Source organism: Haliaeetus albicilla, chromosome 7 (genome assembly GCF_947461875.1).
Source record: "Haliaeetus albicilla chromosome 7, bHalAlb1.1, whole genome shotgun sequence".
NCBI lineage: Eukaryota > Metazoa > Chordata > Aves > Accipitriformes > Accipitridae > Haliaeetus > Haliaeetus albicilla.
In genome coordinates, this window is record NC_091489.1 from 10406807 (window position 1) to 10424322 (window position 17516).

At 36.5% G+C, this 17516-nt stretch overlaps 1 protein-coding gene across 11 annotated transcripts in view; it reads right to left on the reverse strand.

Annotated features, from left to right (window-relative positions):
- MAP3K4 (mitogen-activated protein kinase kinase kinase 4) overlaps positions 1 to 17516 on the reverse strand; it is a 79488-nt gene that overhangs the window by 36329 nt on the left and 25643 nt on the right. For all 11 annotated transcript variants that reach the window (XR_011325368.1, XR_011325367.1, XR_011325370.1 and 8 more), the window contains exons 3-9: positions 15505 to 16886; positions 10933 to 11175; positions 5754 to 5900; positions 2904 to 3061; positions 2387 to 2503; positions 1872 to 1971; positions 1699 to 1782 (exon numbers count right to left, since the gene is read on the reverse strand). Coding sequence is in view for 6 of the 11 variants with exons in the window: in XM_069786905.1 (XP_069643006.1) it covers positions 1699 to 1782; positions 1872 to 1971; positions 2387 to 2503; positions 2904 to 3061; positions 5754 to 5900; positions 10933 to 11175; positions 15505 to 16886 (2231 nt within the window). In the remaining 5 variants the exon portion in view is untranslated. The remainder of the gene's footprint in view (positions 1 to 1698; positions 1783 to 1871; positions 1972 to 2386; positions 2504 to 2903; positions 3062 to 5753; positions 5901 to 10932; positions 11176 to 15504; positions 16887 to 17516) is intronic.

The following is a 17516-nucleotide window of genomic DNA, read 5'->3' on the forward strand; positions in this document are numbered from 1 at the left end:
CAGTTATTCTTTTACTACTCATGAAAGAGAGATTAATTAAGTCCGATAAGGGTGTTCTCTTTTAATAAAATACTACTTAAAAACTATTTCTGCATTGTATCTGTCACATTGTTAACAATACTTTAACCAAGTCAGGCACCAAAATCAGACTGTGAAAACAGTAAAATAGTTGATACCTGTGATTTGACATGAGGTAACTGACTTACAGTGAAGTTTTAATTCTCTCTTTTCAGAGTCTGATGTCATCAAGCTAAGACAAAACACTGTACTCAACGTTCTTACCATTAGGCAGCCACATTCTATAATTAAAACCATTATAATCTATAGGTCAATGTAAAAAACTAGATGGTTGTTATTGAAAGCTAAAGTAGTTTCCCAAAACTAATGAGCATCTGATTGAAAAAGCCATTAAAAATTTAAACTCCCTACACAACGTTAGGGTGCCAGTACATGAAGTGTTAATCACCAAAATGTGTGTCATTTTGAGTGGTGAAAAAAAGGGGAGAAGTAATAGATGAAGAGGGATAAATCCTGAGATCGAAATAATCTATCTAGATTATTTAAACCATGTGCTCACACAGATTTTTCAAACTCAAGATTAAATTTTTTTCTTCAAAACACATGCATAAGAACAGTGATGCTATCTTTAAGTAAAAGATCTACTGAATTTAATATCATGTCTTAAAGCAGCCAAGAGTGGATACTTGGGGAAAAATATTTTTAAAAAGTAAACATACACTGAATTCCCTATTTTCCCACTGATGTCCTGCTGATCCAGATGTTTCATCCATATATTTAACATCCCTTTATGAATTTCTCTCCTATGAACTTGTCAGTCTCTCCTTGAACCAATTTCTACTTTTAGCAATCGTTTATATCAATCTAACAAGAATTTTGTCATGCAAAAGTTAGTAGATTATTTCCCAGTTGGGAATTATATATAATAAGTGTATGAAAGGACAAAAAAGAACAGCAGATCCAAATAAATTTAATCTGTTGAACCAATTGATTTACTTAAATTCAAACTGCAATAAAGACTTGTTAACCTAGGAATTTTTAAGGGATAAAGTGCAAAACCATAAATGTTGGAATTTATAGTGCAGTAAATATCAGGCACTGAGAGTTTAACCTACATTTGCTGTACAACAGTTTTCTAGCAACAGTTATTCTGGAACAGAACACAGTCCCTGCATTTCTCACATACTTAGTGCTTTCAAGAAAGCTCGCTAGAGCGGACCTCCACTACAATATTGTTGCTTTATAAAAGCACACAAAAAACACAGGTCCATAGTTTGAGATTATCTACTTAAACATGTCCATTTACTGATGTATCTGTTTACGTCAAAACTTCAAAGCGTTTATTTTTCATAACTCTCCCTACTAAGTGTTATTACTCCCCTCTCACAAATGAGGAAGTACTATTAAAGCAAAAAGGCTTCTCCTAGAGTCACAAAGAGAATCTTTGTGAAGACAAGGAATTAGACACTGATTTCCCAAACCAGAGACTAGCATTCTCACTCACATAAACACAGATACAGAAAATAACTTGACTTCCATAATTCAATATTAAATACATGACATTTAAAATATGTTGAGATATAGATGCCACATTAAAAACCTGAAAGTATGCCAATAAATATCCTTTGACATTTTGCTTAGCATCCCCACTCCACTTTCATGCCTCTAAACTGAATTTACCTTCACATACTCTTTTGTTTTCAGAGCATTCAGAAGATCTCGCACAGGGGCTGACAATGCAAATTCTGCTGCTATTTCAAGGTCCTACAAATAATGACAAAACAAAAGAATATGCTTTCAGACTAAATTTATTTAAAGCATATAAATAAGATGAGAATCTACTCTTAACTTACTTTCCTCAGCATTTTAGCAAAACCAAGAGCTTTGGAGGCCCTTTCTCTAGCTTCATGAAACAGCTCTTTGAGTGCTCGGCTGGTCTCTATAACAGACCTCCTGAAACATTAGTAAGAATGAAATGACAACATTTTAATAAATCATACTGCATTTATACAGCTACTAGAAAGTAAGAATTATTTACATATATATCAATAGAAAGAACATAGTAAAGATATTTACAAGCAGCTGACTGACAAGCAGGCACATTTTTAATAAGGATATAAAAACTGAATTTAAAGAACATTACATAAACAATCTCTGATACCCTGAATTAAAAAGGTTATTAGGCTTCAAATGAACAAAATGATGGTTCATTATTACTGCATACAGAAATATTAGCAATAAAGTCTATGGAGTCTTGCATTTATTTATGAAGTTTTCATTCTAAGAAATAAAATGCAGTATGTACCTGTCAGGGGTATAGAAACATGAGTAAGTGTGTTTGTTATTATTAAGCCAAATGGCTTAATACCTGATTTCATCTGATGCAGTACTGTCATCGGCACTGGCCCAAAATTCATCACAACTGTCTTGTAGTCCAGAATCTAAAAATATTCCTGTAGATTTCAGCAGCATTCCTGCAATATCACTGTAGCAACAGAAATGGTGGAACTTCAGAGTCTTATTCAGGTAGCATGGCACCTTAAACTTCTTCCTACTCTGTCCAATGCAAGAGAGCCGCGTTGCCAAGTCCGCCTGCAGAAACAAGCAGCATCTTGGGGGCCCTCAGTTACTCTACGCGCACGGGGCTAGGAGGAATGGGAACTTTCCATAGAAGCAGTCATTCCTGTTATAGCTAGAGTAAGAGCAATCTGCAGTTACTGCATCCTACAGCTACAGTCATTGTAATAATCCATAAATTCACAAAAGCTATCAGCTGCTTACTGAGGCCTCAAGAAGCCCAACATGGGAACCCTGAACAAGTGCCGACTTGAATACATATCTGGTACAAATCAACACCATCAGCAGAGTAATTAAATAAAAGCTACCAGAATAGTTTTCCAGCTTGAGCTTCGCCCCCTCTTATATAAGGAGTTATTTCTTTGGTGAAATTCCATTCCTCCTCCAACAGATTTTTTAAACTATGAGATGCTTGAGGTAACTGCTGTAGCATTTGGATCCAGCTTCGCATATAATCAAAGTAAACCTGTACACGGAAAGAGATAATTTAAACAGAAATTGTTACACAACATGTAACTAAGGATTGTAACTTCTCAAATCAACAAACAATCTCAGTATTATACAATTTGTAGAATCTATTTCTACAACATTTTTCATTTGTTATGACTGAAAATGAGCTACATGTTTCCACTCTAAAGCTGCAATTTATGGCTCAGGAAGTAGAAAGTGCTACTGAAGTATTAAATACTATGTCTCCATTATACTCTTCTGAAAATACTGACAGTATCACCACCTCACTTGCTGTGCTGCTATTCACCATTGTATCAGTGAATACCCACAGTGGCCAGAGTTTTTAAAGCTGAACTACTGAAAAACAGTCTCTATATCTTTTATTAACTGGATTACTCTGAAAGGTTTTATCTGAACATATCCTCCTGGATACGGATAAGTGCAGTGAACAGGCTTCTCAGATTATGCATTATACCTTGTGTTCCTTTATATCAAGTCTTCTCTCTCACCTTTATTTAATTATTATTGTTTTAAACCAACATAAAAATCCAGGTAAGTACAATTCTTCTTCAAACATCGGCCCTTTAGGATCATACTGAATGCAAAAAACATGGCTGCAATTTGTTTTAGTTCAATAATCCCTAACATCAAGCAATGTCCCTCCTCGGAAATGGTTAAGACACTTCCCATTGACCACAGGTATTTTTGGACCTAGGACATAGAACCACTGAATGATTTGGGTTGGAAAGGACCTTAAAGATCATCTAGTTCCAACCCCCCTGCCATGAGCAGGGACACCTTCCACTAGACCAGGTTGCTCAAAGCCCCATCCAACCTGGCCTTGAACACTTCCAGGGATGGGGCATCCACAGCTTCTCTGGGCAACCTGTTCCAGTGCCTCACCATCCTCACAGTGAAGAATCTCTTCCTTGTACCTAGTCTAAATCTACCCTCTTTCAGTTTAAAGCCATTATCCCTCGTCCTATCACTACATGCCCTTGTACAAAGTCCCTGCCCATCTTTCCTGTAGGCCCCCTGTAGGTACTGGAAGGCTGCTGTAAGGTCTCCCCGGAGCCTTCTCTTCTCCAGGCTGAACACCACCAACTCTCTCAGCCTGTCTTCACAGGAGAGGTGCTCCAGCCCTCTGATCATCTTCATGGCCCTCCTCTGGATCCGCTCGAGCAGATCCATGTCTTTCTTATGCTGGGGGCCCCACAGCTGAACGCAGTACTCCAGGTGGGGTCTCACAAGAGCAGAGTAGATATGGAAAACCTTAAAACTCTACTCTGGATTAAGTAGGTACTGTGTTTTGGTAGTCTCAGACCATAGCCCCATTCTTGACTTTATTTAATTCACCTTTCACTCTCAGCCTAATTTCTCTTCCAGTACTCCTCTTAGCTACCTTGCCTGCCTATACAAGGAGTCCATAGGAAAAGACAGTAAGTTCCACCTCTCACCCCTCATTAATCCTGCCTTAACCTTCTGATTTCATACAAGTTTTCCCTATCCCTATTTCCAGTCCACATCATCTCTTCAGCTCTCTTTGCCCAGCTGTCCCAGTCTTCTGACAGTCTTGACCATTCATCCAATCTTTCTCCCCTGCTCCTGGTGCTACACAAACCTGCAACTCTGAATAGGCGCAAACTGTGATTCTTTGAAGTCCAATATATTTATTCCTATTTACACAGTCTTGTTACCACCCCTTTCAAGACCCACAAAAAGCAAAACCCTTATACAACTGAAACTGCTGCCAAAGTTCAACCTCTTGCCTCAAAGCACAAAAACATTACAGCTACCTAAAAAAAACCAAAACAAAAACCACCAGGTAAGGAATTTCAAAATGGACAAGATGAACCATTTCCCTTTCATCTAGCCAGGTCATTTCTGCTGGAAGTTTCTAGACATTTCAGATGGAGATGAAGGCAGGCACACAGCATCAGAAACTTTAGTTAAAACAATATAGTTTCACCACTGTATGCTATGAAAAGCATGTAATAGGAAAATCCATGCATACTTAGCAACAGATGGTACCAACAGCTCTGCTGACGACAGTAGTGATGAGGTACTGAGGTGTATCTTGGGGGGGGGTGGGGCCACAATAGTGAGGACAAAGCTCAAACAACTCACAAAAGAATAAAAATCAGTCACATGCAAGGGAATGTAATTTAAACTAAATTTACTTAATATTTAATTTAATATCTTTCAGAGAGGCCAAGTGCTTGTCTTGAAAATACTTCTTTGTATTTAACTTATTGCAATAATGAATACACATTAACACTAAGGTATCATTAATGGATGAATGCAATACCAAGATATTAAGACATGATGTTAGTCAAACAATTGTATTTTTTTTTTATTCAATACTAACAGTATTAAATATTAAAAGTTTAGTTTAAATGTATGGAATTTACATTTCTACATATGAACCATTTTGTCATAAATACAGGCAATTTACAAGTATACTACTGTACCACAGTCCAGTAAACAAAAAACAGTATTGCTAAATGGCAATGACTATTGTGTTACCTTTACAAGTCCACTAAAACAATAAAATTATGTTGAAGTAGCACAACATAAAAAAAAGAAAAAAGAAAGAAAAAAAAAGAAAGCAAGACCTATACCCAACAGGGACAACAGATTTCTATTAGCAGTATTCAGATTAATACACTTACTAGATCTCCAAATATTTTCTCCTTTTTGCAGCTTACCATTAACATTTTATGCAGGTCCTCTTCAAAAGAATCAATGTTGCAATCAATCTTTTGTAAGTCATCTAACACCTCACGTAACATAAACTGGTAATATTGCTTCATTAACAGGCCACCCTTCAGAACCTCTTTACACTCTCTCACTAGCTGCAAGAGAAAAACCCAAAACCTGCCATCAGTCAAGACATTACTCTTAAATTCTCCCTGGGAAGTGAAAACTTAATTTGTCAGTCCAGTTTGTCTAAATGCGTTAAGTTTATCACTACATAATTTCTACAGTTTTTAGAAATGAATACAGTCACTTTACATATCTGCAGGAAAGATGTGACTAGTTTTCCAGGGTTATTTAATTGCCATCATGCCATTTGCCACATAACTGTAAATGGAGATGGAAGCAGATGTTTCAGAATTCATTCCCTGCACAGAGCCACAGCAAGCAACTTACTGGGTAGTTAAAAAGTTTAGAAGTGGGCAAGAGGGCTCACAATCATTAAATCACAAGTTTAAATGGAAGCAAGTCAGGAACAACATGCAATGTGTTTGACAGATGCTTAGAGACCTATGACAAATGTTTTACTGCAGGAAATTCATTGTCAATCTATTGAGCAGGTGTCGACAACCCTAAAAGGCATACCAGACCTTAAAACAGTTAGTGCTTCTTTTGTTGCTTCCCTGGGCAAGGCTAACAGGAGGAAAGTTATCTTTTCAATCATAGAAGTGGTGACATTTTGCCAAACACCTATCACTCCTCCCTGAAAGCTTACAGCTTTTATTTATTTGAAGAAGCATGCACTACCACAGACATAGGAGTACACAAACAGCAAGAATGGTTTCAGACCTACACCAATGAAAGCCTTTCTTTCAGAAGTCCTTCAGTGCTAAGTGTGTATTCTTCCGAAATCATTATCAGTCTCCAAGTCTGACAACCCCTGACCTTTTCTGAGCAACTACTTCATTAAATTGCGAGTCTGAGAGGAAGAGAGGGGTTCATTTTGAGGGTCAGAGGGAATGGAATTGTTGGTTGGTTAATCTGCTTTTTAAAGTCTTCTCTAATGGCTATCCTGGCAAAATAATATAGCAATATAGTGGACTCAATGTATGAGAAATTGTAATGGCATGAAAGCAAAAAAACGTACAATAATGTTATTAATATGACAACAGTCTTTGGAATGTTTTACAAGCCAGAACACATTACGTTGTGCTCCTCTGCATGCAAGGGAAACAAGGGTAATATTCTGAACTCTGTAGTTTAAAACTGACCAATAGTTAGGCAAAAAAGGGAAAAAAAAAATTTTTTATAAGGTGAAAATCCAATAATTACATATTTATACCCCTAATACGTCACATATTTAAAATCAGATGTGCATTCTTCACTCTCCACTCAATCACATTCAGTGTACTCTGTGTTAACCTTGTAGACTTTTTTGCCCTTGGATCCACAAAAAAACCCATAACTTGTTCAAAGAATTTAAAACTGATATTTAACTACCTGTCACAGAGACAGATGGGACTTAGCAATATCACTTATCCATTAAACTTTACTAGACAGTATGGCATATCTTACAATACAAGCAAAGTTCACTTCTAAAATTTGCAAAGAGTAACATTTGTCTATTCCAAATTAAAATACTCTCAAGACTTCATAAAAAAATAGTCATTTTTTGTTTAAATAATACTGCCATACAGTGATGTGTAGTGCTATTGAATAACAGAATATAGGAATTACAAAAAACCCTGTAGTGCTAATTTTAAGTGTCAACTTTTGGAACTGAAATTCACAAGGCAATAGGCAAACAAAAAATATGGTCCATAACGAGCACACTAAAGAATGTGCAGCTTAAACTGAAAATATTATCCCTATTACTGGTTTGTTTAATGGGTTTCTTTTCGTTTAGGGAGTTTGTACAAGAAATTCTTTTCTGCAAAGCAGGTGGGGCAGGTCACACAGCCTCCAGGGTACTGTAGTTTAGAGCAAGAAACTTCATATTAAGTTTTCTTGGGTTTGGTGGTTTGTTTTTTGTTTCTCCCTACCCCCAATATTTACTTGACTTATAAAATAGCAATATGTCACCAAACATTCACATTTTCCTGTCCCAGTAATTTCCAAAATTTACAGCACACCTACTCTAAGTGACCTATAACCATACCCAATATATAAAACCTGATTAAGCAGAACACAGTAACTAATCAGTACATTGTAGCCCTGCTCTAAGTGGTGTCAGTTACTTATCAGAAACGAGGCAGGTGTGACTTTTCACTTTTCCACTAGGTCAGACTACCTCAGAGTTAATGCATTCCACATGACAATAACAGACCATAAGCAGTCTGTACAAAATGTTGATGGCTGACATAAGGACTGTTGACCCAAAAATTCCAGGAGGTACAACATGCTGTTAAGACCATCTAGACAGAGTGCTGATCATCAGATATGATTTTCCCCATCCAAACACACATGCTTTAGCTGGCTTCTTCTTTAATCATTAAAATGTGTTCAAATACTACCTGCTTAACAGGTGTGTGGATAACAGAAATGGTAATGCAATAAATCAGCACCTGCATCAACATACAATATGCTGCTGTGCTTCTAGCTACAGATTTTAATAGGTGTTGATGAAAAAGAAATTACTTATTTGTAAATTGCATTTCTCTATTACAGTAGCCTACAATCTGGAACTAAAAATCTTCTAACAGTATTGACCTAATTTCTCCAGTCATTTTGTAAGGAAGAAGCTTTTATGAAACGACAGTACAATCTACTACTGTTTTGAAGATACAAACTGGTATGAAAGATCTAGAGAGATCTGATAGTTATTTTGCAGAAGATCATAGCACTGTAAGACACTCAACACAGGTTAGAACAGACAAACAGCGTCTAATTTAACCACATAAAAGAAATAACCTGTGTGCACATACACACACACACCCCCCCCTCCACTTTTCAGCACAAATGCAGAACTTGAGAACCGTCGTGAACTGTTCAGGAACTACACTGCCACCACGTAATGGCAAATTGCCTTTAAAAGACAACAGCTCTCTCTGATAATGGGATCATCAGGATCACAAAAGCTACTGCTAAAAATGAAACATGGATGAGATGGCTTAAAAAGGGGAAGCTAGTGAGAAAGGATGGGAGGAAAAGTATACTGTAGGAAGCATATATCTGTGCTGGTTTTCTTTTTGTGTGTATGCTTTTTCTCGCAAACCAGATTTTTTTTTTTTTTAAATACAGAATTGACTTGCTAGTAATCCAAAAATTAAACCTCGCCTTGGAAAAGCTAAGTATCAGGACTAGCATGTCTGACACATCCAAACAGTACTGCTACACGTTTCAAATGGTACCAAAAAGTAGGAGACACTTAAAAGTCTCAGTGCCTCAAATGACACCCAGTAGGTCCATGACGACAGAACCCAAACAGCACTGTGCTACATGCATACGAAGAACAATTCAAAGGATTGGGTTTGTTCAACCTAGAGAGGAGAATACGCACGGGGAATCTAACCACAGTTTTCCAATGCCTAGAGGGTAGTTACAGAGAAGACGGGGGCACTCCTTTCACAAGGATGCACGGCAACTCAACAAGAGGCAACAGGCACAAGTTGCTTCAGGAAAATTCTGTCTGGATACAGGAAAAAAAATGCTTTACTGGGAGAAAAAATAAAACGCTGGAACAGATTGGCTGGAAAAGCAGTAGAATCTCTCTCTCACTGAAAGTATTCATGATCTGGCCTAACAAGGCCCTGGACAACCTAATATAGGGCCCAGCTTTCACTACAGAACGTTGGACCAGAGTATGTCCAACCCAAACTTCTCTGTAATTCTGTAACATTCTGTGAACCTGCAGAACAACACAGACCCCTAGACTGTTGTGAGCCTGCCCAAGATTTCAGTAATTATAATTCTTCAGGAAACAAATACATCTATTTATGAAATACCCTCCACAGCTCCTTTGCCTGTTCAGAAATACTGCGTGGGACAGCAAGCATTTGCTGAGTTGAATTCATTTTTTCAATGTAATTAGCAAGACAGTATACGCCATCAAAACAGTCTGTAACAAACACATTCTTTTCCAGGAAGAAAGTGTCATTTTTACTTAACTCAAACTCCATAAGGAGAATACAAAACCTAAGGGCAAAAAAATAGCCCCAAACTCTGTGAAAAAAGGATATATTGTGCTTTACAATACAGTATGCTATACTGCATTTTACTGTAACTATGACTCTTAAGATTGAAATTGTAGGTACTGTACTTTTGGATACAAGGGCATCCAAAATCCTAGTATACCAAGGACCAAAAAAGGTGGGGAGTAAGGCGGGGGGAGGGGGGAAAAGAGAGAGGACTGAAATTTACTTGGGACCGTGAAGTAACTTAGCAATTGATTTTGGAGCAGCAGATAACTGGAATAGGAAATCATAATCAGCCCAAGAGCCTATTTAACTGTTTACCCTTAAAGACCACCTGATAAAACTCTGATCTGGTTATGCTTGCCAGGGAGCAGGGAGATGACTTCAGACAATTTTAATATATCCTGGACCAGACTTTGAAAAATGGCATTGATCTAAACAGCCTTCATTGTATCAGATAACCAACAGAAAAGAAATCCCCATACAACATTCTCAGCCAGTGACAGGACTGACAAACTTGGGTCACCACCCACAGAAATTATCGAATATTTATATAAAACAATATGCTAGGAAAGAAGATTTTTTTTTTTTCATTTTGTTTTTCTTCTTAATCAACTTCCACTATGTGTCCATCACATGTTGGCAGAGGTCTTACTTTTGCAATGAAAAAAGGATCAAATCAAAGAAAAAAAGAAATATACAGACCCTTAAAACTGGTTACGCTGCCTAAGAAACCCAAATAGAGGATGATGTGCTGGACAAGGTTATATAGCTTATAATGCAAATGGAACAAATATTGTTTACCTTCACTGGCTAATAATTCTTTGATCACCAGTTTTGATTCCTGGAAGTCTAAATCAGAGAGTTATATATGACCAGTTGTTTACTATGCAAAATCCAGATCTCCATATGAAATATAAGACTATTTATAAAAAGTTATTACATAATTATATATTGTCATTTCTTAAACTAATCCTCTTTAAACCAGCAACCTTATCATAATGACATGACAAAGTAATTTCAAATAGGAACTATTAAAACAACAGTTGAAGCAAACCTGTTTAATACTCAAAAGAGATGGTTCCCCAGCAGGTCTTTGTTCCAACCTTAGCTTGAGACATTCATGGATAACATTGAGCAGGACTCGGCAGAGGACCAAGAATGCAGGTTCAAAAGATGGCAAATCCATGGATTTCAGCTCCTCCCATGATACAGTGCTGCATTTTTGCTCACAACAAGGTGGGGAATTTAATAACTGCACATAATCTGAACACAACATGGGATCTGGAAATTCTGAAAACTGTAACAAGAAATAGGTATCATGAAAATGATCCTTAAATTCTTTAGGATTTAGCATTTGTTTAAAGAAGCATGCACTAAAGTCTATTTTTAAAAGGTAAGAGTCTATTAACTGGCAAATCACAGAAGTTTCAATTTCTCTTTTTTTTTTTTTTTTTTTTTTTGAGGATCAGCAGGATGAGGAAAAGAATTATGGACCCTTGGGAGTGAACAAAACAATCTCTTAACTTTATGTTTCTGTTTTAAAATTATTAAACCATCCATTAAAGCTGGAGATCACCTCACTACACAGGAAGAAACTGCAGTTTGAGATTATGATGAACATACAAGTTAATCCTAACATAATATATAGAGACATATAGTCAGTTCATTATAAGATACAATACTTGAGAATTTAAAAATATATTAAAAAAATAAATAAATCAAAAGGTCTTACACTAATGGCTATATCTAGAGAAACAAGTTTGCACTTGGCTATGTCAGGTGAGTAACCTTGTTCCTTTTCAAATACATAGTGCATATATTATATAAAATTCCACATTGTAAAGTAACACAATATTCAAGAAAGTGTCGCTAGCTAAAATGAAAAAAAAACTATTGAAAAAATAACTTATGAACTTTGGTAGATGTTAAGAAATTGAAACTGAAATTTAAAAAGGAAGATAAAATATAAAGAGATCAAGCTGTTTTTTTCAATTAATAAACTTATTTTCATTTAAATGAAAATGAAATTTGAATGAAATTACATTTCTAATTAGAGAAAATAATTGAAACTATCTGAAATATACATCCTAGATATCTAAATTATATACCTTCTGATAACATTCTAAGCAAAGCTGTACATGGAGGCACTCTGGCATTTAATTTAGGAAGAAAATTTGGACTGCAACACATGTATAGCTCTTAAAGATAACAACACACTGTACCTCATTTAAGGACAAGATTTGTTTCAGATGAACTTTGTTTTATTCTACTTCTCATTTCATGGCTGCTAACTATGACACCTGAATATCCTTCATTCATGTATTAGACATAACTAGCATTTTTTAGGTTCTTCTTCAGTGCCAAATTTAAATAACATCACTTCAAAGGAGGGGAAACATTACCAGAAATTAGACAGAATGATAAAGTGCTGCCTAGAGAGTTAAAAAAAAATTAAGCCACTTTTAAGCTTATTATCTAGCAGAAAATTAAAAAAAAATAAATAGTTTATTCCTTTACACCTACGTGCACATTTTTAACATTTGTGTCTACAGTGTTGTACAAGCTCTGCTTTCTCAGAAGAGCCACACAAAATTACAGCTACCGATAAAGTCAGTTTTCTTAGTGTTTTTATTTTTTAATACTGTGATGCTTCTCAACTGTTGGGGGGATGGAATAGCATATTCATTACTGTCTAATGTTGGCACAACACACACTATGCGCTGCAGATTCTTAAGTGGTTTCTAAAACCACTAGCTCATTTTGCAGAGATAGCAAACATGCGTGAGTGGGGATTTCCTTTATACCTAGTTTAGCTGAAGTTTAATCACTAGTTGATCTACAGTATAAGAACTTATCTTCTTAGATGGTATATTAATTCTTCTTTTTACTAACTCTCTTTTAAAGAAACATACAGCACCAGAATAGCTCCAGAGCTAAAGGCTTTTATACAAGACGTTTTCATTAATAACAGATCATGAAAATACTACACTTACACAGCACAAAATATTTAAGAAATACAATCCTCACTGTGATGCAATTATAGTGTTGAAAAATTTAGTTCTTATAAAAATATTAAAGAACTAGTCTATGGTATGATAAATAACACAACAAAATTGAATAAATATGTTTTTCATTTTCTAACATTAAGGATAACAGCACATGACATTAGGGCTTAGTATTAGATACCTGAACCTCTACTGACTCATCTTAATCTTGAGTGGGCCCAGTCCGAAATGTTTCAAATGACTATCAAATACTTCTTTAAAAACCCCCAAGAAAACAAGTCCAAGCCATTTATTGAGATCATACATAAAATCCATACTCAAAAGTGCAGCCAGTTGAATAAACAACAAGCAGGGTACATGGGCTTAAGTACTATTCTACTAAAATAACATCTCTGATTTTGTAAACTGAAAGAAGAAATATTAGCCATTTTCCTTAAGAATCAAATCATACAACTTCTACACAAACAGACCCTGTACTGCCTAGAGCCTTGTTAAAGTATCAGAGCCTTTGACAAATGAAACTTGCACTTTAAAAAACACTAAAACCAGCTATCTGGATTAACATTTACACATACTTAAGATGAAATGAGCATTAAAATGGATACAGTGGAAGAATCCAGAAAGCACATTTTAGATGAAAGATAGTGTTTAAGTAACAACAGAAATTAAAGTATGTCCAGAGATTTTAAAGGGTATGTACACACATGAACACAGAGTCAAGATACAAAAATAACAGAAGTAACAAAGATGAACAAAACACTAACAGCTCTGGCTGCATACAAATATCAAACTGAACTGCACTAAAAAAACCCCAAGACACTACGTTCAAATGCCATAAGATGCAAAGACCAAGCAATTCAAAACCGTCTCTTCTATTTTAGTCTGATGTCATCTTTTGCTGCAGTAGGTACCACGCTTCTGACAAACAGTATTTTCTTTTTTTGACAGCATTCTTTTAACTTTGGGGCAGGAAAGAAGTTTACAATTTTATAACATTCACCTTTAGTCATAAAATAATTTCTTAAAAGAGGACAATATTCCAAAGAAAATGTAATCGTTACTGAAAATGAACATTCAAATAAGTCGCAAGGGTGGAGAAGGAGGAAGAAAAGATTAACCTTCTGTCTTACACAAGTCATCCAACACTAAATTACCAAGAACTCTAATTCTGTGAAGCTGCAGCAAAGACTCTAGCTACTTATATTTCATTAACTTGTTTCAAGAACCTTTATGAAGTCAAAACATTTGAGGTATTTAGCAATTTCAAAAATACATTCTAAGTAGTTTTCAATACTCCCAAATTATGGTTTTTTTCCCTTTGGTTTTTTAAAGGTACTTCTACCTGTATATTAAGCTGAACTTTCTATCTAAGTATATATGGTTTGGGGGTACTTTTGGTTACTGTAACAGATACCTCCAAGTTTTGCTTAGGCACATGACTCTAGAAATACAGAGATTTTCTTAATGCAAAACTTCCTAGAACACGAGTTGAAACCAAGTAGAGAATAAATAAAAATTCAACTAACTTCATTTTTAACAGTAATATCTACATTAGCAACAGAACAAATAAAAACTTTCAGAATCAAATAACTTTATAAATATAAATCTATTCAACCTAAAAAAAAACACCTCTGAGGGAGATAAACAATTCTTGTTCCTTTTGCAAATGTGAGTCAACACTAAGAGCATCGTGTCAAAGACCACATGTGGTATCCATATTAGCGCGGGGACAATGGCTAAGAAATTCCTTCGTCCAGAATCCACGGTTAGGCCCCACACACAGTGCTACTCGTATCGAGGAGGGCACGTAATCCTTACTACTAGTTCTTCCCAATATAAAAATGCCTGAGAGTTAGGTAATAGTTTGTATTAAGCAACATTATTCTGCCTTGAAAGAATTAGTGATCACAACTTACCATATGAAACTTTAGCTACTGTCCTTCATTTACTGCTTATTTCATAATTTTGTTTTTATTAACTCACAATCATTCTTAATTAAGAATATAAAATGACCCCAAACCCCCAAAAATGAAACTAAGAGACAGCTGAGAAATGCAACATGCTAACATGACTTGCTTTCATAGATTTCAAGGTTAAGAAAATCCATTCATTTATCCGATCTGGCCTCAAGCACAACATGCCACCACAGTAATTCATTTATTTAGATGAGGAAAAACCCAAAACAATAGTGACGTTTTCATAAAGGATGTCTTGCAGAGCGATATCCAGTCTTGAAGACAAGAAAAGGAAAATGACCAGTCCCATTGCTAATTTTTCTCATGATTCAGCTTTTGTACCTAATTTTCCATTGTAATTTTTCTGATTTGTACCTTTAGACATTAGAAAATGTAATGAGCAAAGATGTTACCATAAAAATGTCATTTCAGTTACAAACAAGAACAGAGAACTAGCTTGTGCTTCACACAAATTCTAATTCAGGTCAAATGACAGATTCATTTCAGCGGAAGCAGAACTGGGCTCTTCATCATATCATACACTATCCTTCAAAAACCAACACAGCAACCAAAACTTTCCTAAGATCCCAATTCCTCCAGTTTCAGTTAGAAACAATACAGCAGGGGAGGTACTCCTGTTATCCATTTACACTAGTAGCAACCTACCTCCAGCTGATGATCACTCCTTACCAACGCCATACGGGCCCTTTGCAATGAACCATGCATTAGCTTGTGCAGTCTTAAAATTAGCTTCCTCAACCCCATTTGCTTCAGTGCTTTATCTACAAATGGCCTGTAAATAGAGGTCAAACAGTGTTGGCTGCAGCTTGCCTCAGCACTGCATTCTGGAATAACCCAAGAGGCAGAGTCATCCTCAGATTCAAGCCTATCAAACCTCCTTGAAAAATGGTCCTGAAAGTCAAAATTTGGCTTATTAGTAAAATTGTTCTTGATGGCTTGTCTAAGTTCCTCAACATTCTCCTCAGATATTTGTTCTTCACCATCGCTCTCCTCTGTGCATGTTCCTGAGGATTCCTTTACTTCTGTTTCCCTATCAACTTCTTCATCCTCTGGATCGTTGTCCTTAGATGGTCGAGGAGAAGGAATTTCAAACACTGGCCAGCCAATGTCAGAAAGATTTTTGATACCCAATACGGTTCCCATAATCCTTAGTTTTTGATTTAAGTCTTTCGTAATATTTAACCATAGACAGAGTGCCTGCACTCTGTCTTGGAAGTCCTTTGCAGCATACTTTTCATAGTCCTTTTGAAGAGCCTGCAGAGATGGATAAAGTGCTTCTATATACTCGAGCAGCTCCATTATCCGCTTTACTTGCTCAAATGAGACCCGCTGGCGATGGAGGTGTTCATGGTAACTTGAGTAACCCAAAGCACTAGTTCCACGTGTTGCCTTGCAAACTCCTTCTCCTGAAGTACCATTGAGACTGGCTCCATTTTTTACACAGGAGAAGCTTCCATAGTTCACTTTGAAGGTGAGGATTTCATTGATGATATCAGGGATAGCTTGACGGGCTGCATAGAGATAGAGGTCTTGGTCATTAATGCTCCGGCCAGCATGCCAAGCTTGCAGCTCCAGCCAGATCAGTTCATTGGATCGGTTCAGCCAGACAGAAGAGGTGTTTTCAGGTCCTCTCTGCTCCCTGTCCTTTTTCTTTGAGACTGAGGTAAGTTTTAACAAAAGCCGCAGGGTTTCAAAGAATTTTAAGCGGTCTGCTGGGCAGTCAGTCCTAGAAGTCTGGCGTGCAGTTCTGGGTATTGGCATGGGCACAGAGACTGGAAGCTTAGCATTGCTACAGCCAAGGCTGAGGTAAGGCTTATTAAGATCAACATCTGGAATTGTTTTTTTTGGCAGAGACCCACCAACTGAGTCTAACATAAATGAGCACTGCACATTTTTCTTGTGATCTCGTTCTGTCGTCCTTAGGGTGTCTCGGATCTTTTTTCCTTGCTTATAGCTGTGCTCCTCCACATTCTCAATGGTTTTCCCATTGTCTTTATGCACTGACTGAGTTGGCACACTCATTTTTTCTGTAAGAAAAGAAAAAAAAGAATGTGACTGCAGCAACAAGAAAAAGCATCACTCAATCCAGCTCCCGATCACATTTCTTAGGTTCAGCATAAAACATTTTTTAATACCAACAAAACAAAATAGGCATGGGTAGAAGTAAAACATAGTCTTCAATATTACCATTAGTACAACTAAATCAATAGCAGCACCAAAAGGAAAATTTTTTTTCTCTTCTTGCTTTACCTCTTTTGTAGAAAGGACCTCAGAGAATTCTCATTATTCTGAGTATGCCATCTACTGAGAATTGAGTATGATCAAAAGGAAAAGAATGGTTTTCAAGTTCATTTTCCAAACATTTGTCACACAAACTCCCAAACAAAAACTCAAAATGCAACAGAGCATTATTAAGGTTTCCAAGTCAAACAGAATTAAAGAGACTCCATTGCACATGCAATTTCATAAAAACTAGAGCATGTACAGATTCTGAAATTTAGCTTGAATGATCTAATCCTGGCTCTTGGAGGGCTTGGTCTTAGTTCTGGGAACGCATCTGTAGTCTTAATACACTGCCTTAACACCAGGATCCTACCTCCCCACTCTCCCAACACACAAACACTTGCCTTCTCCCTTACCTCACAACAGCAGCCCTT